This window comes from Camelus dromedarius, chromosome 23 (assembly GCF_036321535.1).
Source record: "Camelus dromedarius isolate mCamDro1 chromosome 23, mCamDro1.pat, whole genome shotgun sequence".
In the NCBI taxonomy this organism is placed as follows: Eukaryota; Metazoa; Chordata; class Mammalia; order Artiodactyla; family Camelidae; genus Camelus; species Camelus dromedarius.
Window position 1 is genome coordinate 18,262,553 of NC_087458.1, and position 27,185 is coordinate 18,289,737.

General features: G+C 40.9%; 1 protein-coding gene and 1 long non-coding RNA gene across 6 annotated transcripts in view; one reads left to right on the top strand and one right to left on the bottom strand.

The window, feature by feature from the left end:
• The window catches only part of FMO1 (flavin containing dimethylaniline monoxygenase 1), a 31,660-nt gene extending 5,873 nt beyond the window's left edge, over positions 1 to 25,787 (top strand). For both annotated transcript variants that reach the window (XM_010984506.3, XM_010984504.3), the window contains 8 exons: positions 1,403 to 1,540; positions 10,298 to 10,486; positions 13,449 to 13,611; positions 16,932 to 17,074; positions 20,518 to 20,717; positions 22,459 to 22,814; positions 23,347 to 23,419; positions 25,029 to 25,787. In XM_010984506.3, the coding sequence (XP_010982808.3) occupies positions 1,409 to 1,540; positions 10,298 to 10,486; positions 13,449 to 13,611; positions 16,932 to 17,074; positions 20,518 to 20,717; positions 22,459 to 22,814; positions 23,347 to 23,419; positions 25,029 to 25,371 (1,599 nt within the window). In that variant the 5' untranslated portion in view covers positions 1,403 to 1,408 and the 3' untranslated portion in view covers positions 25,372 to 25,787. The remainder of the gene's footprint in view (positions 1 to 1,402; positions 1,541 to 10,297; positions 10,487 to 13,448; positions 13,612 to 16,931; positions 17,075 to 20,517; positions 20,718 to 22,458; positions 22,815 to 23,346; positions 23,420 to 25,028) is intronic.
• LOC105092756 (uncharacterized) overlaps positions 1 to 27,185 on the bottom strand; it is a 182,058-nt gene that overhangs the window by 132,373 nt on the left and 22,500 nt on the right. The gene's annotated exons all lie outside the window — the stretch shown is intronic.

Here is a 27,185-nt window from a genome sequence, read left to right on the forward strand (position 1 = left end):
TCGACGCTGGGGCCACAGCACAAAGAAATCACTAGCGTGGAATTACTTCTCTCAGTTTCCCAATCCCAAAAAAACAAAAGCTGTATGTTCAGTTGTGTGAAGAGAGTTCATCTGTGAAACAACAAAACAGCAAGTGTTCAGGAAAACAACGTCTGTAGGGGATACTTCTTGCATCTACTCTGTGACCCATGTGCTTTAAAAACTTGCTAACTCAGGGAGAGAAAATTGTCACAAAAAAATATTTGGAACAACACCTAAAATCACATGATATAGTGTTAAACCTGTATGTGTTGACCAAAATGCTGCGGGAATGAAAAGAGCAGAGGCTCACTGATGGGAAAGGCAGAAGAGGAAGTCAGTTTGCGGAAATGTTTTCACACTTGCAATTGTTTCTATTTATTGAGCATTTTCTATGTGCCAGGAGCACTTCGAAGCCAACTGTCCATCGAGACTCACTCGATTCTCACAAAACACTGTAAGAAAATCACTGCTATTTTCTCCATTGTTAGCATAATCTGGCTTAAATAATTTGCCCCAGATTACAGAGCAGTAACTGACAGAACTGAGCTTCAACCCAGGCAACCTGGTCCAGAGCCTGGTTACTTAACCAATGCAATATATTGCCTCTCAGTGTTCTTACAAGTTCGTGTTAACTCATGTCCTGGGGCCGGACAATCCTTTACCTGGGCCAGTGGTGACAGTGCCATGTTCTCCATAGGTTAAAACAGAATCTGATGGAGAAGGGAGGGGTGATTCTCCATGCCTACCTTTCCACCACACCCCCTCTCTCTTCCACTGGTGACCATCCACTGACAGTGGGCGGTGGGGGGTGGACAGGGCAGCTGGGGCCCTGGCGGTAGGCCAGGCACTGGGACTCGCCCAGGGCACTGCTGGCTGCAGTGTCTTGGCTCCTGGTCCAAAATCCACTCCACTAGCTACTGTGTGGCCTTGTGTCATGTCACCTCACCAACAAGAGCTTCAGTTTCATGTGTTTATGAAAACCCATGTTTGACAAGTGATCCTTTCTTGGTGTGCAGCTCTGTGGCACTCTAGGACAGTGGAGGGAGGCTAGAGGCAGCAGCACAGGCCACAGGGCAAGACTCTGTCCACTAAAGGATCTGATTGCAGCCACTCTGCCAAAAGCTACAGTCTTGACACCAACTGTACTATCATTTAGCACCAGCTCCAAGGGAGGTGGGGTGGAAACTTACCAAGCACAGGGTTAAACCAGTGACCTGAACATTTCTCTTCTCACATTCCCAACACCAGAAGCCTCGGAGGATTCAAATGGAGCAAACTCCTTAATCTTTCCAATTCTTTTTCCTGGTTTGCTGGAGCAGCCAAGGATGGGGTGGGGCTTTCACTTGTGAATAAAAGGTTCTGCTTCATTTTCCCCAAACAGGAGAACATGGCCAAGAGAGTTGCAATTGTGGGCGCTGGGGTCAGTGGCCTGGCCTCCATCCGGTGCTGTCTGGAGGAAGGGCTGGAGCCCACCTGCTTCGAAAGGAGCGACGACCTTGGGGGGCTGTGGAGATTCACCGTAAGTGGGGCGTCAACAGCTTCATTGTGTGTCTGTTGGAAAAGGGTTTGACTGGTCCAAAAAGAGACTGAATTTCTTCCACAAGGGCTGGCACCCATGGTGGGGGACTAGAAGCATCTGTTGAACAGCAGGACAGGAAGGGCCACTGAAAACGAGAAAAGAAAGAAGCAGGGCACAGCCTGAATTTGGGTGGGAGGTCATCAGCCACCTTGCAAACTTCATCCAGAGCCAAGAGGAAGAAAGATGCTAACAAAGGGTAGAAGAGGATGGAGTGGGTGGGACAGGCCAGGAAAGCCCAGGACAAGCAGAAGAGGAGGGGAACCGGGCGATCTGAAGCAAGAGACTGCAGCATGGGGGGCAAAGGTGGAAACACAGCTCAGGAATTTCAGTCTCTGCCGGCAAGACCCGGCTGCTTATACCTGCTTCTTTTTCCAGCCCTGCTCTATCTGAGGTAAAACAACACAGGGCTTGGTGCACAATGAGTCCTATACTCAAGGTCTTGCTGTTGAGGCAATCCCAAAAACAATCAGAAGCAAAGAACGTTTGAAGACTTTTTCTGTTACCTGAGCAAAAAAAAAGAAGAAGAAGTAGTAATATTCTCAAATCTCGGCAGGGCTAGAGTGTGGATTGGAGAGGGGAAATGGGTGGGGAAGGAGGAGAGGCAACTCAAAAGCCTACCCTTCACTGGCCTGGTGCTCAGGGGAATCACAGGGGCCCTGCTGGAACCCTGGAGGCCCCATGGCTCAGCCAGGGAAGCATGTACATCAGATCTCCTCAAACCTCTTCTCCCTTCTTCTCAGGTGGGCAAGAACACTTCCCGTGAGCTTTAAAGCTGCCAAGGAGAAAGCTGTCAGGAAGATGAAAAGGAGTCAGGTGTCAGATATCCTGGCCTCAGAGCTCCTAGGGAGCAAGAGAAAGACCTAGCATTTCTTTATTATAGAGAAGGGTGGAACTTGGAATGGAAATGAAGTAATTATTTCCTAACTCAGTGAGCAAAGCTCCAGGGAAGCCAAGGTTGCTGGTTTAGTCACAGCTCTCCCAGCACAGGAGGAAGAACTGCATATCTTGAAATCTGTCCAACCATCAAACATGACCATCAATGCAGAGACCTCCCCAAGGGGCCCAGGGGAAAGAACATCTGTCCCCATGATTCAAACCACATACATTCCAACAGGACAGCAGAAACGTGACACCCAGGCCATAGCCTCTCATGTCCATTGAAGATATTGCTTACCAAGCATGATACATTTCCCCTGGTCAGCCTCAGAACCTTTCTTAACACAGCACACCAGACAAGCACGACAAATCCCTCAGAGTTGGAAGCTGGTTTGCAAGATAAAACAAGACAGATTACAGGAATAATTAATGAGTTATTTGGTTAAAGTACAAGCGAAAAGTGAGCCTGGAGACCATGAGATATCAGACAAAAATGCTCCTTATATAGGTCACAGATACCTAATTATTAACACACAAAAATGTATTGATCTAAAACTTAAGACAAATGAGTTCTAGATCCAGCTGTGCCCAACTGGCTGTGTGACTTGGGCCAGACACCTATGTACAAAGCACTGTGGGGGGCACAAAAATGAGAAGCCGTCATCCTGCCCTAGGGAGCTGTCTGGCTGATGGGAAAAGGGCAAGTCAGATATAGTGCTATGGGCATCTAAATGAGGTCAGGATCACGTTCACCTGAAGGAAGCCAAGAAGGCTTTGTGGAGGAGACAGTGTGTGATGGACTTTGAAGGATTTCAACAGGCATAAGAGAGTGAGTGGGAGTCACCAGGGAGGGAACGGTAAAGAAAAAGTACTTGGAATGCTTGGAAAATAAAAATAGCTTATTGGTATGTGTGGTATTTGTAAGAGAAATAATGGGTGGGGAAGTGGGTGGCTGAATGTTTGAGCATGGGGTTCATACTCAGTCTAGAAAGCAATGGATGACAAGCAGAATTAAGATGTCTCCCTGTTGCTGTTGTTATGTTGGCATGAGAAGAAGACCAGTAAAGAGAAAATATCTGGATGGAAGGAAACAATTGTATACACAAGCCCAAACAGAGACAAGATCCTGGAAGAACAAGGAAGGAGTGGAATTGTAGGGAAGGGTTCACCCTGGAAAGATGGAGAGGCCCACCTTCCTCAGAGATAGGAGGGGAAGGAGAAGTGAACATGGGAGAGAAATGTTGAGGTCGGGGAAAGAAGATGCAGGAGCACGCACGTGGGAGGCATCAATTCTTTCAGGAAAATATGGCATCTCTGGAGGGTGAAGAAAGAGTTGGGGGCGAGAAGAGAATGGCGGTGGAGAATTAAGAAAACCAGAGAAGCCTGTGAGGCATGTGGTAGGATATCCAAAGGACGAGAAACAGGGTGACCCAGCAGGAGCCGAAGTAAAATGGTGCTCAACTAACAAGTCATTTCAGCCCCCGTTACTTCACATGGGAAATGAGAACGTGGGATCAGTTTAGAAAATAGAGGCTGAAGTCTCAGGGAACTGCCCCCGGCTTCATTCAGCAACCCTCTCTCGACACAGTGGCCCCTTTAGGCACCTCTGAACTAGCCTGAGATTCCTCTGAAGGCTGATTGAAAATCTTTAAACTAGGTGACCTTGAAGGAGACTTACTTCCAGCTCTAACAAGCTGTGAGTCTCCTGGGTCTTTTTAAAGACATCCCTTCCCCCTCCTACCCCTGCAGACACACACACACATGCACACACACACACACCGTGAAAGATGGATAGAGATACTTTTTCAATCAAAGCAGTGGCTAATTCAAAACCTGCAGAATTAGAAAGCCTGTTCTGGCAAGGGCCATGTTTGCCAGAAAGTGAACAAGGAGGATCCTTGGTGCCTGTTCTGAGTGGAAGGGGCCATAATACAGAGATGGACAAACTGCAGAAACCCAATAAAACATATGTGGAGAAGGTTTCCATTTACCAATAGGGAGATGGTCCCAGAATTACAGAGATTATAAACTACTGCACTTACTTCAACACTCACATGGGCATAACTGGTCTCTTCCAGACCACAATCTTAAGCAAAAATTAAGCAGACAAAGATTGCAATGGAAAAGAAAGGCCATCACTCACTGGGTGGTGGAGGGGTTGGGAGCCTTTAAAAAGAAAAGGGATACACTGGTGAAGAACCCACTTGTGATCACCAACTCAAGGGGCTGCAGAAGGTAGGTGGGGAGCGTCTGTTCCAAAACCAGCTCTCTCAGGCTCTTGAGAGGGAAGGGAGGATTAGGACAGTAATGATGCAGGTTGATAATCTCAGTTACAGAGTAACGCGTGAAGAAATGAAATGCAAGGAATTGTCCTGTCACTCATAACTAATATTACTCAGAGAATTTGAGTACAGGAAGGAGACCTGAGAAACAGCCCTCATGTACAACCACAGACATCAGCTAGAGGCTATTATACTGCACTTGGTAGAAACACATTCTGCTTCATCCTTCAGATCCCTGAAACAATAACCGTCCCTGGAATGACTTTCTTCCTTATGTGCATCAAGGTCTTTTCCTCTGCACATGCCTCCTTTCATTTCTCAACATTTATTGAGCACCTACTACAAGCCTTATGTACCACATATTTTTAGATTTACTGAGGGCAAGATGAAGAGAAATACTACACCCCTTAAGTCATTGAGGGTTCTTCAGCTATCTTTATGCCTGGTAAGTCTGATTTTTGTGGGAGCTGAAATGAGTTGGGTGCCATTTTACTTCGTGTTTAATAGAATTTTTTTTTTTTTTTTTACTTCTTCTTAAAAGCCTTATTTCTAATAGTTCAGTAATCTTGCTAGGTTTCTTTTTATTCATACATTCAACGAACAGCTATGGAATTCCTATTATCTTGGAGGGGAATACACCTGACAGGTCCCTACCCTCTTGGGGGTTCCCCAAATCTCCTCAGGTTTCCACAGCTCTCCTGTGCTGTAGATCTGAGAACAGGACACAGTCCTTCAGTAAGAGTCAGACTCTCACGAGGGAGAGACAGTGACAAAGTAAAATGGGTTCTGGCTGTTCGAAGGAGCAGAAAAGAAAACAATTGTTCTCGAGGACAAAAGGTGTGAATGTTGTGCATTAAGAGAATGTCTCTATGTACCTACGTGACTTTTGTTATTGTTTTACATCTATTTTTTTTAAATCAGAAAGGAGAGAACTTTGAGCTGACAAAGCTTTCTTTTCATTGCCTATAATCCTCTCTGAAGGGCACAAACTTGAGAAAGTAAATCTCCTTGGTAATTGTAGAATAATACAAATAACAATTAACATTTATTGAGCACTTAGCAGGCACTGTTCTAAATGCAAAATAGCTATCATTTCAGTTTATCATATGTACTATTTTTATTCCTATTTATAGATGAGGAAACTGAGACACAGAGAGGTTAAGAAAATTCCCAAGTTTACCCAGCTAAAAATGTAGAGCTTGAATATGAACCCAGGCTGTCTGACTTTGGGGTCTGTGCTGCAGGAACTCAGGAATGACATTTCATGCATTTCCAGACTCTGTATCACAGCTCAAGAATAAGGGCAGGCAAATCCTGGTCTGTTCATGGAATCCCATGAAGTGTTCTAGTGAATGATGGGGTCTTTCCCATTGTGCTGCAGAACCAAGTAGACCAGGAAGCCAGAAACCCCTCCATTCTTGCTCTTATCCTTCTCCCTCTCTTTACAGTCAGTCACTCCTCCCCTCTCATTCAGTTTTCCCTGTAGGACAGAAATCTTTCCCCTAAGTGCCCTCATCTGTCCCCAGGAAGAACATGCTTCCACATTCAGAGTGCCAGGGCACTTGGCAGACACACACAGAGACAGTGCCAAGAGTGCCTGCCTGCAGCCGGTGGTCCCAGCAGGGCCTGCGAATCACAGGGGCACATTGTTCACTGAGGCAAACACTGGAGGGGCAGAATCAGGACCCATTCAGAAGTGACATGGACCATACTTTCTGTATATATCCCAAACACTCCAGACCTTGTATTTTCCCAGAGAAACAATCAGTAGGAAGAAAGAGAGACAGAGCAAAAAAATAGTGTTAGATTCCACTCTAAAGGTTAAATTTCCACTCAAAGCTACAGTTTCTCCTCAGTCACCATTTGTGATACATTATTTCACAACAGGCATCAGTGTTTCCTGGAAACGTTTTCTTCTTGCATCTTATTATCTTCCAAAATTTTGCAAAACAGAGTTGTTAATTTTTTAATTATTATTTCTCTCTGTGTGTTCATTTGTTTTAATGTTCCCCATGGTTCCCTGGCTTATCCAATTCCAATGTGTTCCCCATCACTCTTTGATATTTAAACATGCCATTACAAAATGCTTTAAATTTTTTTGAACTATTTTTGTGTAAATCTTTACAACATGGTATTATGCACATCTCTCTACCCCTTTTAAACAGTATATATTCCCAACATAGCCTTTTATTATTGTTAACTAGAAATCGGCAGTATTACCAAAGTGTTATTTACAACGTGATGCTCTCAGATGCCAGAGGAAAATATAGGAGCTTTCGTTATACATTAACTGACTCCAAAATGTTTACAAGTCATGTTTTTCTCCTTACACTATGGTTTCTTCCCTAGCTGTTTGCTCTCACCTCTCAGGATTACAGCTCTTTAGAGCTGTTCCTATTCTCTGTTTTCCTATAACCCAGAGGAAACTTGATCACTTTTAATTACATCAAACCAACACTAAATTTAGTTCCAATATTTGGCTTCAAGTTTAAGAATGTTCTTAAGCTGGGTTGTCCAACAAGGTAGCCAGCAGCCACGTGTAACTATGGAATGTGGTTGATAGGACTAAGAAACTTAATTTTTAATTTAATTTAGTTTTAATTAATTTTAATTTTAAAACCAACACTTGATTCAGTTATTAATTTTCAACTATCTTTGTTAACAGTTTCGGTATGGTGTGTGAATCCACTTTTTCCAATGAAAATTTAGCGTTTGAATTGAGATGTGTAAACTACACATTGGATTTAGAAGATTTAATATGACAAAAAATTTAATATTTTATTAATAATATTTGTATTGATTGCACTTTGAAATTATATAACTTTGGATATATTGAGTTAAACAAAATATACTGGTAAAATTAATTTCAACTCTTTCTCTTTACTTTGTTATTGTGGCTACTGAGAAATTTTATATAGTACAAATGTGGCCTCATTACATTCCTATTGGGCAGGACTGCTCCCAGACCTTGCAACTCAAAGCATGATTCATGACCCAGCAGCATCTTCATGGGAGCTTGTTAGAAATACAGAATCTCAGGCTCACCTGGACCTACTGAATTGGCATCTACATGTTAATAACATTCCCCAGGCAACTCTTTACAAGATTTAGGAACACTGATCTAGAGAGCTGTGTTTCTCATACTGTGAAGAAGAATCAGGTTTGCTTGTTTGTTTTAATTTCCAAGAAAGTATAAGCAATTATATTTGTTAAACATAATAAAAATGAACTATTAGAAAAATGAAAGTAAAAGAAAAATATCAAAATATAAATTCAAAATAGACATAGAGTCAAAAGACATTCAAAAAATTTCAGTAAATGTCATTAAACATAGAAATAAAAGAAAACAATTCAAAAAAGTGGACACATTGTGCTTTGACAGTGTGTGCAAGGCAATTACTATAGAGAATCACTATTACACTTGTAACTTTTTGCCAAACAAAGCATTATATGTGCAATGCTAGTTTCCCATGTTAAACACCTGTAGGCGCATTTTCACTATGCATTGTGCTGACTAATACTTAAGATTTTTAATGTGATAATTAAGCCTGCTATTTGTTTGTCATTTTATCTAATCTGTTTCAATGGATGACCACACTCCTCCCAAGAGATAATATATATCTATGTTTCTAAGTTTCGCTTACTAGCACACACAGTAGAGAGAGGCTCACAGAGTATGTTGAATGGAATGGAAAAAAAGATTTTAAAGCAACCTCAGCAAGCTTGGGATATTTTTTGTTTAACTGCTATCCAAAATGAAGCAAGTAGTGATGAATTTTTAAAACTTATCTTCAGTTCTTTATCAGTAGTCAGTGCTGATAATTTATTCTGTAAAGTTATAATCAAATATCAATTATTCTTCAATGAAAGAAAATAGTTATAGATTCTATGCACTTTTAGATAAGTCTTCAAACTAACCTTAAAACGTCACACATTGTAATATAGCCCTACCCACACGACTAGTACACAGTTCAAATCCCACACAACTCATCACATGACTGAGACAAACCCAAGACTGACCTATGTCCCATTCACCATAAAGGAGGCCATATGCCTGGATGTTGTGCAATGTCAAATTATTGCTATAAGATTTTCAAGATGCTCACTTTCAGTTTCTATGCTTATATTTTCATAGATAGGAAGCAAACAGTTCATATCAGTTTGACTCCGCTGACTACATCTCTGAACAGCACTGCTTTGATCTTCCCATAAAATAAAGGATCAGGATTTAAATAGCCATCTTTCTCCAAAGCCAGTAAGATTCCAGTTTTCTAGATTTATTCTGGATAAGTGAGACTGTCAGATGTGGGGCCAGAGATGAGCAGGGAATAGTAAACTCATCAGTTGATGAGATCGGTAACATTAATTCAAACCACAAAGATATGTTTACAATTTTATTCTCTGTTATCACTACATATTTCATGCAGATCTACATTCACACCTCTTGAGGGACAAAAAGTCCTCTCCATAGGTCAGGTTTATGTCCATGTTTTTACTTGTTCATACAAATAATTATTGTTTCACAGGAAAAAAAGAACTATACATATCCAAGATGGTAAATAATATTAAAATGCTGAGGACTTTCCCATGAAATTAGAACAGTCCTTCCTAATACATCCAAAAGACAGAGGCAGTGTATAAGCCTAAATGAATAAGTGAACCTCGTACTGTTCAGCCTTGTAGTAGTTGTCTGAGAGATGGCTATGTGCTAGTTATTCAAGTTGAAACGGGGGTGGGACATCGGTTAGGGTTTTGCCATGCTGATAGTTGTCCAATCTGTAAACCTTCAACCTGCTTCCTCTTCCAAACCCTAAATCCAATCAGTTTCACAGTCCTATGCATTCTACCCTACTGCTGCCTCACAAATCCTCTCTCTCTTGGTTTCAACTTCCACTGTCTTCGCTCAGGCCCTCATTGGCAATCATGTGGACTTGTGTTCCAAGTTCTTAAGCAGCTTCCTTTCCTCCCTTTCCAGATCCCTCTAACTCATCTTTTGTAGAACCAGAATTATCTCTCCAAAATTTAATATGAATCACTTCTATGTTAAGACATTCAAAAGACTGCCATCACCTTTCTATGAAACTCAAATTCCTTAACTTTAGATACAAAAATCCTTCATAATCTAAACTTCCTTCTCCATAATCTTTTCAACAACACCTTGTGAAACCAAACTGCCTAGCAATAGTCTATCATCCAGATACTACATCCTGGATCTGGTATCATTTACAAGTTCTCCTCTCTTTTGCAGTGATTTGGTATGAATCTGGACAGGTGAGTTTTCCCAGGCTTGTTTGTTAGCACATAATGAATGAAATTATAATTCTGATCATGATATTCATAGTGGGGTCCAATGTTCATCATCAGTCAGGTAAGTGCAGGATAGCAAATCCCATTAGAAAGGTAGCAGGTAGCATAAATCATCTGGGTCACCTTAATCTTAGTCAATGCTTGAAATGTCTAAAAATTAACATCCATTTCACGAGTGTGCACGCACATGCACACAGGCATACCTGCTCATGTGCCTGCACTGTTTATACAGGAAGACATTGAGGAAGGCAGAGCCAGCCTCTACAAGTCTGTGGTTTCCAACAGCTGCAAGGAGATGTCTTGTTACCCAGACTTTCCATTCCCAGAAGATTATCCAATCTATGTGCCACATTTTCAGTTCCTGGAATATCTCAAAACGTACGCAAACCGGTTCGACCTTCTGAAATGCATTCAATTCAAGGTAAGAAAGACACAAAACATCAGTTGGTAGTCAGGAAGTATTTCCTGCCTATTTCCTATTATCCCTCTGTTGCCTGCCCCCAAGCTCTGTTAGATGAGATCATGAACTGGCAAGACTGATGACACCTGGCTGGATTCCTTTTCCTGTTGTATTTACACTCACCCTAAGTAAATCTGGAGGTGAAAGTGAATACTTTGTCTATGGACTCACATGTATAAATTTTTCAGTTTGCAATGCTTATATCCAAGTATTCAAAGGGACCTAAAAAATGTCAAACCACATTTTCAGTTTGAGCCAAGTGCCAAGGGACATAAAGAACCTCCTACCAGCTCCTAGGTACTCTATTTTGACTGCCCCTTTATAGGAGTGGGCGTTTGTGCTGGCTTATACACAAGAGAATCTCACCATTTGAAGGAAGTCTTTTCTGCTTAACCTCGAGAATAGGAAAATCTTTGAATGTGGATCTTCTCATAGGCCATACCCACCTCCCTCCCCATTTCAGAGGACAGAGACAGGAGGAAGGTAGAAGGACGGGGCAAACGAAGATATCCTCTTTCTTCCCTTTCTTTTTTCCTTCTTTGCTTCCTCTGTAATAAACATGAAAATCCATGTGTTTCCTTTCTCCTGGTTTCCTGTCAGAGTTGGGGGAGGTAAGGAATTCCTGGGGAATTACACAAAGAAAGCAACATGAATGGAAAGATTAACCAAAACATGTAGCATGTAAGAGTCATATCACAACCTTAAAAGTACTCCTGATCCAGGTGAAATCACTATCTCAAAGAGGTATCTACACCTCCATGTTCATTGCAGCATTATTTACAACGGCCAAGACTTGGAAACAACTTAAGTGTCCATTGATGGATAAGTAAATAAAGAAAACATTATAGGTGATAAGTAGATAGAGAGAGAATAAAGACAAACAATGGAATATTATTCAGTCAAGATAAAGAAGGAACTCCTACCACTTGCAAATACATGGATGAACCTTGAGAGCATTATGCTAAGTGAAATAGGTCAGAGAAGGACAAATACTCTATGATCTTATTTACGTGTGGAATCTAAAACACACACACACAACTCATAGAAACTGAGATCAGACTGATGATTGCCAGAGGTGGAGTGCGGTGTAGGGGAGGGAAGTGAGTGAAGGTGGTCAATAGGTCCAAACTTTCAGTTAAAAGATAAATCAGTTCTGGGGGTGTAATGTACAGCATGGCAGCTATAATTAACAGTATTGGATTGTGTATTTGAAAGCTGCTAAGAGAGTAGATCTTAAAAGTTCTCATCATAAGAAAAAAAAATGCAACTATGTGAGATGAAGAATGCTACCTAAACTTATTGTAGTAACCATTTTACAATATATACATATATCAAATCATCATGTTGTACATTTTAAATGTATACAGTGCTATATGTCAATTATATCTCAATAAAACAAGAAACATAAAAGTATTCCAGTTTTACAAAGAGTAGTTCATAATCACTTCCTTATTTTCCAAGGGACACAGTAAAAATAATGCACTACCATAGTCACAAAAACATTTTGAATTCATCAGAATTCCTGAATCTGAAGCATTTCCTTTACTATACACTGCGCAAGCCTGGTTTGTTTGTTTGTTTGTTTAAATTTTTTTTGGTGGGGGAGGTAATTAGGTTTATTTATTTATTTTTAGGGAGGTACTGGGTACTGAACCCAGGACCTTATGCATGCTAAGCATGTACTCTGCCATTTGAGCTACACTCTCCCCCTTGTGCAAACTTGTTTTAAAATAACTTATTAAAAAAAAACCTAAATATTCACCAAAGTTTTAATAAAGAACACACAAGCAGCTGTGAGAGGTTTTGCTTTTCCTTCCTTTCTAGACATTCCAAATTTTCAATGAACACATTATTTTCAAGATAAAAATAAATTTTATTTTGAAAGGACTTTTTAATTAACGGAAAATGTATATTTTAAAAAGACAATTGCTATTACAAATGTGGAACCCAACAAGCACTTCAAATATTATAAACCAAACAGTGAATCATTAGGAGGGACTTGAGAAGTCTGTCTTCTTTGAAAACTGTAAAGAAAGCAAGCCGCGAAGTCTCTCAGTCAGTGGTTCATTTATGCTTTTAAATTTGACTTGTAAATTTCTTTTAGATATTTTCTGAATCAGAACCTAGTACCCATGGACATATGTGTACTCAGTGAGAACAAAAATGGACAACAGCCGACCCCTGAACAAAGCAAGGGTTTAGGGGCACCTACTCTCTGTGCAGTGGAAAATTCCCATTTACTCCACATCCCAGGTGCCTCTGTATCTACAGTTCCACATCCACAGATTGAACCAGCTATTAATGCTATTGTATTGTAATACTTACTATTTTTAAAAATCTGCATATAAGTGGACCTGCACAGTTAAACCCATGTTGTTCAAAGATCAACTGTATTTGAAATATGGACAACTCTCAAAAAGATCCAGTCATAAAGTTAGCAATTTTCAGTAGTCCTCTGGGTCAGGGAAAACCTCAACAACATATTCTTCAAGACCTTTCATAAGCTAAGATACTTGGGACCAAATTTACATTTTCATTTACATATTATCCATATTCTTATTAAAGGAACTGTTGTAAAAGATACAGCTCTATGAGAACTGTACATAATAGAAAAAAATTTTTTAAACAAAGAAAGACCTAGGTTATAATCTTGTTTCTATCATTTACTGTGAGAATTTGAGTAAATCACTTAAAATTTTTGGACCTCACCACCTCTCTTAAATACCCCTCTACAACTCTAGGCTTAGAATACTTCCATCCAGGAAATTATGATTAGTCTGATAATGCAATTTAACTCCTAGGGTTATGCTTATTATGTTTAGTCTGTGCTCTAGAACATTTGAAATGTCAGTTGACACACCAGCCAGCAAGCCCTTACTGGAAGCTTGAAAACGATTAATCATGTCAATGATTGTTTTTTCAGACTAAAGTCTGCAGCGTAACCAAACGTCCAGATTTTACTGTCACCGGCCAATGGGAGGTAGTCACTCTGCGTGAAGGGAAGCAAGAGTCAGCCGTCTTTGACGCTGTCATGGTCTGCACTGGTTATCTCACTAACCCATACTTGCCATTGGACTGCTTTCCAGGTATAGCCTTTTCTGCAGCTGACCCTAATTTGTCTCATGGAGCCATCCTAATACTGGATTGGTCTGGAAACAAATTCCTATTGATTCCTCCATCAAATAGTTAAAGTTCTGAAGTAAGAGGGATTTTTTTCTAATCAGCACCATCTGGCCAGTTTTGGGCTTTCATTTGTTTCAAACAACTTATGAGTACTGAAGAGCAGGATGAATAACTAATAGGAGTTTTATGCTTCACTGAAGTTCAACGTCCCTCCATAAGTGCCTGGTAGCATTCAGAACGTCTTCTAAGACATGGGAGGGCTAGACAAGTTACTAGCCTCAGCAGTAGGGCATTGCCAAAGCTGAGTTTAGAGACCACAAAGGTCAGTTAGTGGATAAAGGAAAAGGTAACTTGATTTTTGTTCGTTTGTTTTCTATGAGTCACAGCAATTAGCTAGATCAGAGGTTTACGGCACTGAGTTAATAATCAGCAGGGAGATAAGTCTTGGGAAGCAAGTTAAGACATCTTTGGGTCTCCATTTCTTTTTCTTGCTTTTGCAGCCATGATTCATGGTAATCTGTGCCAAATATCAATCTAGGGGAGGGTATAGCTCAAGTGGTAGAGTACATGCTTAACATGCATGAGGTCTTAGGTTCAATCCTTAGTACCTCTTCTAAAGACAAACAAACAAATAAATAAACCTAATTACCCCACCCCAAAAAGAAACTTTAAAAAAGAAAAGAAAGGAAACAGAACTTTAAAAAAAGGAAAAAAAAATTTTAAGTTCTCTTTAAAAAATTCTATCACTTGGATGGCAACTCAAAGGAAATAGTAAATTCAATGGTTTGGTTTATTTCATCTGCAGTAAAGGATTCAAAAAGTCAAAATTTTAGGCAATTTTTCTCTGAATCACTTAAACATGACCTGTAGTAATCCCAAGGCTCAGCTCACAATAAACTCACGCACCTCCTTTGTCGGCCCCCAGAGGTTAGTCACGTCAGGTCAAGTTAAGATAAAGCATATGCTGAAAACTGCCATAGAACAGAATCACTGAATTGGGAAACAGCTCAGTCTTCTTCCAGTTGCAGGAAACTCCCCATCATCCCTGAGAGAGACTCAACAGCCTCTGCTCGAACACATCCAACAATGAGCTCCTCCCACCCCACCCATTTCTTTCCTGTGGAGAAAATCCCTGAGCAGGAAAGCTACTCCAAACTCCCAGCAAGGACTGCCTGGTACAGGATCACTCCAAGAATCCAGAGAATTTCATGACAGATACAGTACGCTGCACAAGGTGCTAGAATACTAAGGAGGAGGAGCCAACACAGAGCTGCTTAGAAGGAATGAAAAGAGTTTTATACATGTCCATTGGAGGAATCACAGTCTACATATGACCCGGAGTGATTCCAATACCCATTTTACAACAAACTCATGTACTTCTAATCATCCTGGACCTGCCCCCCATAGGTCACTCAAGTCAGGTCAGACTAGGATAAAGCATAGCCTGAAAGCAACGGACTCAATGTGCTCAGTTTAAATAAAATGAGCTTGGGACCTAGGAGGTATAGACTCCAGGCTATACAATTAACAAGCTATATGATCTTAGGCTTTCCACTTAACTTTTCTAAGCCTCTGTTTTTCTTCTTATAAAATTGAGGGGTTTGGACCACCTTCCCTAACGGCATACATCACACATCAAGGAAACAGAGCTCTACAGTACTCGTGATTCTTCTTAATACCCATCTTACCAGCCACTACCAATTGTCCATTTAAAACCCCTGGATAAATTATTTCTAAGGAGCCTCTGAGCACTAAAACTTTATGGCTTTAGACTTGAAATGCAGTCCTCCAAATCTCACCATCTTCCTCTGCCCCATAGCAGACTTGCTTAGTCTGTAAGCGCTCCCGAGGGCAGTTGTTAACCGTTAACAAAAAATTTAATTCATTGAAGTTACTCAAAAACGCATGTCATGAGTTCTAGAGGCAATTCCAAAGATGTTCCAAAAACTCATAGTAAAAACAATAGGTATTACAGCAGGAATAAATCTATAACTTCCCAAGATAACTCATTTTATTCATTCAGATAACATATACATTCTGCTGTGTTTACTAACACAACCACTTCACCTAGTGAAAGTTCTTGCTCCGTCCTCCTGTAATATACGTGGGGAAAGTGTTAGTCTGATAGAAGACTCAGCCACAGAGTCTCATTTCTTGTCCATTTGTGATCCAAAACAGCCTGATTCAGAGAGGATATAAAATAATCTAACATTCAGGGATAATTCTATGATTCTCATTAAACTCGGCCAGCTCTCGCCTGTTGGCAGCTCTTGTATCTATGTTGGGTCCCTGAGCTGAGTCAGGATTTGAACTCAGTTGCATCATGGTTAAATTCTAAATGATCTAGATTGTAATTGAGTTTTACCAGGAATTCAGGTGAGATTTCTGATGACTTAAGGTGAAAGTGAAGGAAAAAACTACAGGGCTTTGGTAAGGCTACTTGCCACAGCATCCATACTTACCCCCTGAGAATCTAGATGTCTTATCACTTTAGAAAAAAAAAAAAAGATTCTTTGTACAGCACGTATTGCTTTTGATTGTGTTATGCAATCTTGAGAGTATTTTCCAATACTCTCCCTTAGTATTTGATGTTTCAATGAGATTTGGCATCAACTGTCTGAGATAGCCTATCTGCTGAAACAGCATCTCTAATCCCAGTATAACTAACATAATCCCTTTTTCTCTGAGCCAACTGACTGACTCAGCAAATTCAGCCTGAGTTACCGCGTCACCGAGGTGAACTGTCAGTGAACTGCCCCAACCCATGAGGATCTTTTCTAATAGAACCACGTTTTTATTTCTCTGATTTCCCATATTACCTAGTACAGTGCCCGGCACATAACAGGTATCCAAAAAAGTTTGCAGAATAGGGCGCAGGCACATAGTAAACTTTAACTTCTCTGCTGTTGCTCTTTGCTTGTGAAAAGTTCTATGTAGATCAAATATTAGCAAATAGAATATTTCTGTCCCATTGATTTCCATCAAACTTTAAAAGGTAGTGACTTCTTACACTTTAGCTTAATAAGTCTTTATGCCATGATGGTTTAACTTAGTAATCATCTAGTAAGTTACACTATCTAGTGAGATGGAGTAAGTAACTTTATTAAATAAATAATCACTCACTAGTATCTGTTTCTTGTAAAAATCATGTATTCATATTTCAGATTTTCTCAGAATTGATTATGCTATTGAAAACAACCTAAATCATATTAACTGAATAATATCTATGTTTTCTTCATTGGTATTGTAAATTCTCTATTTGACTTCTTATTTTTTTCCACAGGTATAAATAATTTTAAAGGCCAGTACTTTCATAGTCGACAGTATAAACATCCAGATATATTTAAGGACAAGAGAGTTCTTGTGGTTGGAATGGGAAATTCTGGCACAGACATTGCTGTGGAGGCCAGCCACCTGGCAAAGAAGGTATCATTCTTTTGTTTTTGTTTTTAAATTCTTGGGGGGCTGGTAATTAGGTGTATTTATTTACTTTTTTGGATGGAGGTATTGGGGATTGAACCCAGGACCTCATGCATGCTAAGCACATGCTCTACCACTGAGCTATACCCTCCCCACCAGAAGGTACCATTCTTGATGTTACTTACAGAAGAGTTTTATCTTAAGACACATGCCTCAGGCAAACAGTATTTGACACCATGGTAAATGATGAATGGAAAAAAAAATCCTTCAACACACATACATACATACATGAGACAGATTTTTTTGAAGACTTTTTCCCTTGAATGTTCATAAATGTTCCTGTGAATTCCAGGTGTCATCTTTCCTGTGAATCCAACTTCTCTGACTTCCTACTTTTGGCACTTTCTTAGTCAAAAAGAGCTATAGGAGGCATTTTTTTAATCAAATAGAAGATTCTTTAAATTCAATAGTACTTGACAATTTTCAAAAGTTTCACACAGATGATTTCATATAACCTCATAATAACTCTTTTTTCTCCTACCCTATATTGCCCCTGCCCCCTTCCCTCTTCCCACTAGTGACCCCTAGTTTGTTCTCTGCATCTGTGAGTCTGCTTCTTTTTTTTTTATTATTCACTACTTTGTTGTGTTTTTTAGATTCCACATAAAAGTGGTATCATACAGTATTTGTCTTTCTCTGACTTACTTCACTTGGCATAATGCCCTCGAAGTCCATCCTTGCTGCTGCAAATGGCAAGATTTTCTTGTTTTTCATGGCTGAGTAGTAGTCCATTGTATGTATATACTACATCTTCCTTATCTATTCATCTCCTGATGGACAAGTAGGCTGCTTCCATACCTTAGCAATTATAAATAATGCTGCTGTGAACATTGGGCTGCTTGTATCTTTTCAAATTAGTGTTTTTGTTTTTTTTCAGACATATACCCAGGAGTAGAATTGCTGGGTCATACAGAAGTTCTATTCTATTTTTTTAATGGAAGTACTGGGGATTGAATCCAGGACCTCGTGCATGTACCCTACCACTGAGCTATTTCCCTCCCTCCTATTTTTAGTTTTTTGAGGAACTTCCATACTGTTTTCCATAGTGGCCACACCAATTTACATTCCCACCAACAGCGTACAAGGGTTCTCTTTTAAGGGATGTCTGTTTCTTACTCAGTCCCATAGGTCAGAAAATTCTGGCAATTCTTTCTGGCTAAGATCTCCCTCTTGCTCCTCCCTTTTCTTATTAATTACCACCACCCTTATCAGGTGCATAACACCTCACACTGAGGCTACTGCATTGCCCTCCTAATAATAATTATAGAAACAGTTCATATTTACTGGGGTTTGCTTACTCTGTGCCAAGCCCTACACTAAATGCTTTACTTCATTACCTCAACCAGTCATCAAAACAAGCCACGAAGTAGGTACTGTTAGTATCCTTGACTACAGATGAAGAAATTGAGACTTAGAGAGGTTAGCTAGCCTGCCTTGAGGCATACCATTAGCGGGTAGTAAAGCCAGTCTTCCAAGTCTCTTTGATTCAAAGCACCTGCCCCTAATTTCACCCTGCATCCCTGCACTCCTACCCCATCCATCCTCCCACACATGACAATCCATCCAGACCCCCAACCATCAACAAACAGATCCTCTGAAAAGCTTGTTTTCATTATGATACTCGTGGTAAAAACTAACTCCCCTTTCCCCAAAATAATAATAATAATAATAATAATAATAATAGTAAATTGCAGGTGTATTAGCCCTGCATTTTAGGACTTGCCATAACCTGGCCCAAATCTGCCACTTTAATTCTACCCCCACTATTTTCCCACATGATCATCAACTGCAGGCTGACAGGTCTGCTCTGTGCCCCTTACAATTCCCAAGTCTCTGTTTTCCCCTTTGTTCTCTCTCTACCCCTCCCTCCCGCAGTGCCCTTTTCTCTCTATTTACAATTTACATTTACATTTCCCAGCCACCTCAACCCAACACAAAATGATCTCTCACTGGTATGAATTTATATAATAATTGTAATTTACACTCCTCAATTGGCAATTTTTAACTCTCAGTATTGCTAATTACCTTTTATAATATACATTTTCTTTCCAACTGTACTAGCAACTCATTGAGAGCCACTTAACCAACAAATAAATATTAGTTGTTGACCTCTGTTATACCAAATGTTGTATCAGGCACAAGGGATACACTGGAGAACAGAACAACCAAATAAGATCTCTGTTATCATAGAGCACGGAGTCATGGGGAAAACAGATGTTCACTGAGTAAGTGTAAGTAATTAGATCAATCATTGCAAGCGTGAAAATAGCAATGAAGGAAAACAATTGGGAGTGTGTAACTTTGATATTCCCTTCTGGAACTTTCGGAAATAAAGAACTCGATGATTGGTTGATTGATTTGGAGAGATTTAGCAATTTGGTAGAGTTAACCTGAAAGAGGAGAAAGGAGGTTCTAAAGCAAAAGCTAACACAGGTCCATCCACGATGGCACCATATGTGGGTAACATATTATCGCTGCTTCTCTAGCTGTTTGGAAATTTCTTCAATCTGAATACACACTTTGGCATACATCATTGCTACATCAGCAAAGAAACTCCCCTTGTTTCAGGACATAATTCATATCTACCAAAATGTCATATCTGATTCTGCATCAAGAGAGGCAGGTGCAAATATGTTTAATGTCAAAATCACCTGTATGTTCATAGTTCTTGCCACCGTATTGCTCCATTATGTTATAAGGTCAAACAAAATGTATAATAAAAACCACCATGCCCCAGTTTATTGGAAGAAAAATCATATATTAAATCAGTCATTTTGTATCTGCAAAGCAACAGATTGGTTGACTAAATTTTTCCATTTTTAAACAGTTATACAGACAACTCCTTATTGTATAGGTACCAAAACAACTGTTAGCTTACTTGGTGAACTCGGTCAGCTGGTAAACTCAACTAGCCAGATAATCTGTTAAAAAAAATCCACCAAACTAGTTGTATTACTGAATTTTACTGTCAGTTCTAACAATAGTTTGTGTTGAAACTTTGCAGACAACTTTCAACTGCAGCCCTGTTCTTCTTGCTTAAAATTATTAACATACAGAGTTGTTATCACCTGTTCACTGTCTTCTCCCATGAGACTCTGACCAAGGAGACTAATGGCCAGCAGCAATATAGCATTCACCATGGTGTCTAGCACTGAGCCTGGCAGAGAAGTGCTCAATTACATGTCCTAAGGCATTTTAATACTCTGGACACTCAAACCATTTTCTCAAAAGAGCAACTTTAAAGTGGGAATTAGAGGAGCCAAAACTATCTATTTTGAGGGTGGCAGACTTTTGGGTGCCTTTCAACAATTCATGAAACATCCTGAATCTCCGGCAGAGCCAGTCCTGTTCACTGTGTCAAACTGAGTGACCTGTTTGATTGCTTCCAGGTGTTCCTCAGCACCACCGGAGGGGCATGGGTGATCAGCCGGGTCTTTGACTCAGGGTACCCGTGGGACATGGTGTTCATGACGCGATTTCAGAACGTGTTCAGAAATTCTCTCCCAACTCCAATTGTGAATTGGTTAATAGCGAAAAAGATGAACAGCTGGTTCAATCATGCAAATTATGGCCTAATACCGGAAGACAGGTAAATATGGTGTGCCTGCCGAGGGCTGTTAGGGAGAAGGAGCCTCGATCCTTCCAGCAGCATCCAGCAGCATATTCAAACCAGGCGATAGCATAACAACATGATTGAATGTGAAGGAAAACTTCATATAAATTCCTTGATCACAATAGCTAACTGTTTCTGAGAGCTTGGTAAGTGAAATTATGAATTCACTTTGTCAACAGTCCTTTAAAGTAGTAAAATTTCCCTATCACTGTGGGTACAGTGAGGCTTAGAGAAGTTCAGTCAGTTGGCCAAGCTCAGTTAGTAGTAAGTGAGTTCTGTGACCTTGGCAAGTTGCAGAATCTCAGCTGCAGCGATCAGAAGAGAAAGACTTGTCTATGACTCTTTTGACAAAGGCGACACACTTGAATCCGACAGTTGCCCTTCATCATCTCTCTAGGGGCAGAGCCTTCTTCCCCTTGTCAAGATGACCTTGATTTCAGTCTGTCCTGTCAGTTACAACCATTTATGACTTATCCCATTAACAAGGTCCAACAGTTTTATTCCCTCATTCATTGAGTTTCTACTATGACATTCCATTACCAGGATGGCATCACAGCCTAGAGATCCTGCCTGGCCTTCCTCCAGAGTCCACTCTGGGCCAGCATGGCTCAGGTGGCACCAGGCCGCCGGGGATGGCATGCAGCCCCCTTCCTGCCGCATGGTCTTCTCTCCTCGGGGTCTCTCCATCCTTCTCTCATGTCCCTCCTCTCCGCCCGCTCTCCTCTGCCTGCTATTGTCTCTGCTTTTACTTCCTTCATTTCTTATCTACCCTTTTCTACTTCTTAACTCCAGGCCTCTCCAGGGTTTGACTCTTTCCACCAGAGCTTTTTCTACCATAAGCTTTATCTAGCCTGGATGGCAGCTCATGGGACTATAAAGAATTTTATTTAATCCCACAAACTGTAGAAAACACAAAAGGGGCCTGGGGAATTGAAATCTCTTCTCCCTTAGATTTAGCTAATCCTTTATCATTTCCGAAGTTCTTACGTATATACCATTTCATATGTTCTTCGTCCTATTCAGTGAACTAAGGATGGCAAGTGTTAATGTCCCTATTTTACAGATGAATAAAAGAAAGCCGAAGGGGGCCAAATGATGTTCCCAAGTTCTGTTAAGGACAAACATAAGTACACAAAGCCAGCCTTACTCCCTCCTGCTCTGGTGCTCATTCCGTTTTATCACGTTGTCTCTTTCTGTGCATTCACCATAAGCCAAAAATGGCTCAGCTTCTTTCAAATCATCTTGCAGAGTGTTGTTTTGTCATTCCAAAGGCATAGCCAGAAAAAGATAATTCTGCCCTTGTTCCTTTTAAACACATGCCTGCTTTCCTTGTACAATTGCTTCCTAGGAGGAGAGAGTTTCTAGCAGTTCTCAGCAGATCCAGAAGCCCCTGGTTTCCCTTGCGGTCCTTCAGCATTCGGCTATCTCTAAAATGACAGTGATGGCTGAAGGCTGAAATTCAGCAGGAGAAGCAGGAGCTAGAGAAAGCTCTAACCTCCTTCTCCTCAGGCTAGTAACTCTAGTAAACGGGACACACATTTCACCATCCTTCTTGGTCATTCATGAATCCCTTCCCACAGAGGTAACTTCTCCCACACCTGGCACCTCCTGCCTGGCAGAGGGGAGAGTCCCAGAATGAAGAGGAGAAGGGAAGGAGGACGGAGGGCTGCTGCACTATTCACTGGCAGATCTCGTCCCTGTTTGTGTTTTTGTTTAGGACACAGCTAAGAGAGCCTGTGCTAAATGATGAGCTCCCAGGCCGCATCATCACTGGGAAAGTGCTCATCAAATCAAGCATAAAGTTAGTGAAGGAAAACTCTGTCGTATTTAACAACACCCCAAGGGAGGAGCCCATTGATATCATTGTCTTTGCCACTGGATACACCTTTGCTTTCCCCTTCCTTGACGAGACCGTAGTGAAAGTTGAAGACGGCCAGGCTTCGCTGTACAAGTATGTCTTCCCTGCACATCTGCAGAAGCCAACCCTGGCTGTTATCGGCCTCATCAAACCCTTGGGCTCCATAATACCCACAGGAGATACGCAAGCTCGATGGGCCGTTCAGGTCCTGAAAGGTAAGTGCTTGAGAAATAGCAGGGCATAGGTGTTCAGTCTGCCAAGTTATTTTGAATACTGGAAACTTTGAGATAATTCCCAACTCCTACCTACCAGAATCTTTAAAAGCAGATCCATTTGATTGTCTGAATTACACTATTGTAATGAATTTGTGCCACTACCAGAACAAAAGATAAAATCATGGGTCAAAAAGTACCAGCTAGTGTCTACCTGCTATTTTGACTCAACCAACTGGCTCAATTAAAATGTAAAAGTTCAATCAATTGAATGACGAAATTCAGCCAAAGCAGTTGTGAGGTTCTGTCATATGAACTAAGTAGTGAGATGACCCGATGCTTATCTCTTCAGCCAGTGGCATTATCCCAAGGAGCACACCCTCCATCCACTTAGGCTGCTAGCATCTCTACCAGAAGAACCGATGAGTGACTGGGCACTAGAAGTAAAAGATGAGCAGTAGTGAAGCATCTTTGCCGGCTAAGTAATCGCTGAAATCTAAAGTTAAATTGCATTTTTTGTTTGTTTGCTTTATAGGCGTGAGTAAGTTGCCACCGTCAAGCGTCATGATAGAGGAAGTTAATGTAAGAAAACAAAACAAGCCCAGTGGGTAAGTGAACTACCATGCATTCTTTTTGGATCAGAACTAAAACTAGTAAAGCAATAACAAAGACAGTGAGAGTTACACTGGAGAAAAAAGAAGCACCTGGAACTTAGAGAAAAAAAAAAAAAAAAAAACTAGGCTAGCCTGTTTAAGGAGAGAGAAGGGAAAAGTAAACTGAGAATTAAATTGACAGTTAATGTCCCAAATCATCACTTTAGACCATGGTCATCTAGCACCATATGGAGTTTAGAATCTAAACCAAATATAATTAACCCTCATTTACCAGGGTTGTATACCTTAGCCACAATCAGCAGGCAAGAAGTTGTGTTTATACACTGTGACACCAGGAGGGCCTGCTCATTCATTCATTTCAACCAATCTGTGTTTATTCAGCTCCATTTTTATTCAGACGGCTACTCTACAGCAGGAGTCAAACTAGGGCCTACGGGCCAAACCTGCTGACCACCTGTTTTTCTCTTTTACGTTTTTAAATTGTTGGAAAGAAGATTTGGGGATACGTGGAAATTATATGGAATTCAAATCTCAGTGGCCGTCAATAAAGTTTTATTAGAACACAGCCACACTCACGATTTACATATTGTCTAAGGCTGCTTTTGCATTACAGCAGCAGAGTTGAATAGTTGAGGTAGGGACCATAATACAGCCCTCGAAGCCTTAAGTATTTACCACCTGGCCTTTTGCAGAATGCTTGCTGACCCCCTCTCTAGAGGAGAGGTCTCCACATGTGCTCTGCTCTTTGGCTACCACTCAAGGGCCAGGGACAGTGGAAGGGAGATGGCCGGCGAGGAGGAAGTCTTGCCTTTCCCCCCAGCTCCTAATCCTAAAACATCTCGGTTTTATCTGTTTTACTGATTACCTGTTTCAGACTCTGATATAAATTTTCACTTGAAAATAGAGTTTCTGTGGCAGAAAAAAGAAGTTTTAAGATCATGCATTTAAGAAACATCACTTCTCTCATTCACATATATTTCCAAATGTCAAGTGTTGCTCTAGACTTGTCAAAGTGCTAACTCCCAAAACAATAAAAGCATTTTGGGTGTCTCTTCTTCATCCTCAACCTGGGATATGATTTGCTCTCCATTACGGCATTCTAGCATAACACAGATAATTGATTAGAACTATGCAATGTAAAAGCTTTTGTCACGTAGGTCAGTCAATTATATTAGGGACTAATACCAGTATTCCAGGGAATTCCACCCTGTTGATTTCTGTGGCTTTTTACATGGTACAAATCTAGCAATAAATGAGTTTTAGAAAGATTTAGAAATAGTAAAATTATATAAAATCTTTTTTTTTTTTTTTTTTTGGAAACTGCTTATCATTTGACAATAGAACTAAAATAATACTAGATCCATTATTGGCATTTGGAGCACCATATGTACAGAGTATCTTTTCAAGGAATCCATCTTGTATTTAAAGAATATTAAGTAATACAATAAGACATTAGACAGCCATGGGCATGGAGGGAAGAACACAGAAACTCGTCCAAATATTGCAGCATCATTGTTTACTTCTGGCACTTTTATGTGTTCTAAGGTTATCATTATATAATATTTTTGTCTTCCCCTTTCTCCCTAATCTTCATTTCATAAAGATTTGGCTTGGATTACTGCAAAGCTTTACAATCAGATTATATCACCTACATAGATGAACTCCTGACCTTTATTGGTGCAAAGCCCAACCTGCTCTCTCTGCTCCTGACGGATCCGCGCCTGGCTTTGACCATCTTCTTTGGCCCGTGCACACCGTACCAGTTCCGCCTGACTGGCCCAGGGAAATGGGAAGGAGCCAGAAATGCCATCATGACCCAGTGGGACCGAACATTCAAGGTCACCAAAACTCGAGTTGTACGAGAGTCCTCATCTCCCTTTGAAAGCTTACTCAAACTCTTCAGCTTCCTGGCTTTGCTTGTGGCCATTTTCCTGATTTTCCTATAAATGAAAGAGGACCTAAATGGCTTGTCAGATGCAAAGAGTGGATGGGCCGTGCTCTGGTTCCTCCATTGCAGCAGCATTGCCTTAAGAGCTATAAGCCATGTCTGAGCAGGGAAAGCAACACCCTGCCCCCACCCCAGCTGGCTCAAGGGCTACCAGTGGTTTTCCTGAGCCTCTCCCAGCTCCCACTGCTTCTGATCCTAGAGGATTATAACCAAGATTTTTGTGCATTTGCTGGAAGATTCAAGGGTCATTTTAGGGGAGTGGTCCCAGACAGCAATCTGAGCATTTAGACCTCTTTCCTATTTTCACATATCTTACCTAAAACTCCCTGCTTCTCAAAAGATTTAGCTGTACTAAAACGGTGCTCTTATGGTATCAGATGATTAAAAGTAAAAAGAAAGATGAAAACCTAGAAATTGACTGTTTCAAGTGGTCTTTTATTCTCTTTTTGAGAGTTGGGGAAAAGATGAGGGCAAAGAGAGAAGGGGATGAGGAGTTTATTAATAAAGACCATAAAATGCTGGGAGGGTTCAGTGGCTTTGTTGGAGTGTTTCTAAAGGAATGTACCTGTCTGGGAGTGCTCATCGCCCTGAATGCTCTCTGCAGAAAACAGGGCCTCCAGCTGCCACAGTAACAGCCCCTGTCAGACCTACTCCACAGAAAACCACCACCTCCACCTGCTCTTGGACCCGGCCTCCACCCAGTTCCCAAAGGAAAAAGACCTCCTCTACAACTCTGCTTAAGGAGGCCGACAGGGCTGCCTCTTAACTCAGCCAAATCCAACTGGAACCCATCAGAGAAAGGCCACAGGCTAGCAGTTTTTAACAGAGAGGTAAAAGGAAGAAAGAAAAGACCAAAAAAGAAAGAGCAAAAGCAAACACCATGTCAAAAGCAGTTTTTGACCAAGCTAGACCCAACCTAGATTCTCCTTCCCAGTTACACAGCTGGAAGAGGTTTTGCCTTCAGTTCAGCTCATTACTGGGCTTAGATGGCAAATCTCACGTCACACAGAGGTCCCCGGTTTGCACAGTAGAAAGGATCCGAAACTATGGGATCAGGAGAGAGTGAGCGCTGTAGGAGGCACAGAGGCAGGGCACGCCTCCTCCACTCTGGTCTGCTCAGGTCTAGCTCCTCTTTTTTGTTCCATTTTTTTAACTTTCCTCCTGACCTGTTCTACTTCTTAACATATGTGATACTGTGATTTATAACAACAAACATATATTTGGTCTTCCTCCTCATTTCCAGCACAGGGCTCCTAAAACCCTTTAAATCTCCCAAGTGATGAGAGCATAAAGGCATCTGTCGTGAATGAGGTGATTTTTGAGAAACATGTAAGGATGGGGAACTTTCAGTCCCATCTCTCTGATCTCTGGGGAGGGAAGAGAGGGACTGGAGATCAAATCAGTCACCAGTGACCAATGATTTGATCAGTCATGCTATATAATGGAATCTCCATGAACTCCCAAAAGAATGGGATTCAGAGAGTCTCCAAGTTGGTGAATATATGGAGATTTGGGAAGAAAGGTGCCCTTAGAGAGGACATGGAAGCCCCACACCCCTTCCCACCTACCTTGCCCTATGCATCTCCTCCATGTGGCTATTCCCAAGTTATATTATCCTTTTGTAATAAACTAGTAATCTAGTAAATAAACGGTTTCTCTGAGTTCCATGAGACCAACTAATTCACAAAACTACTGATCATTCTAGGAAATAAATCAAACCGAGGGAGGGGAGTCATTGGAACCTCTGATCCTTCACTTGTTCTCAGAAGCACAAATGACAACCTGGGCTCACAATTGGCTTCTGAAGTGAGA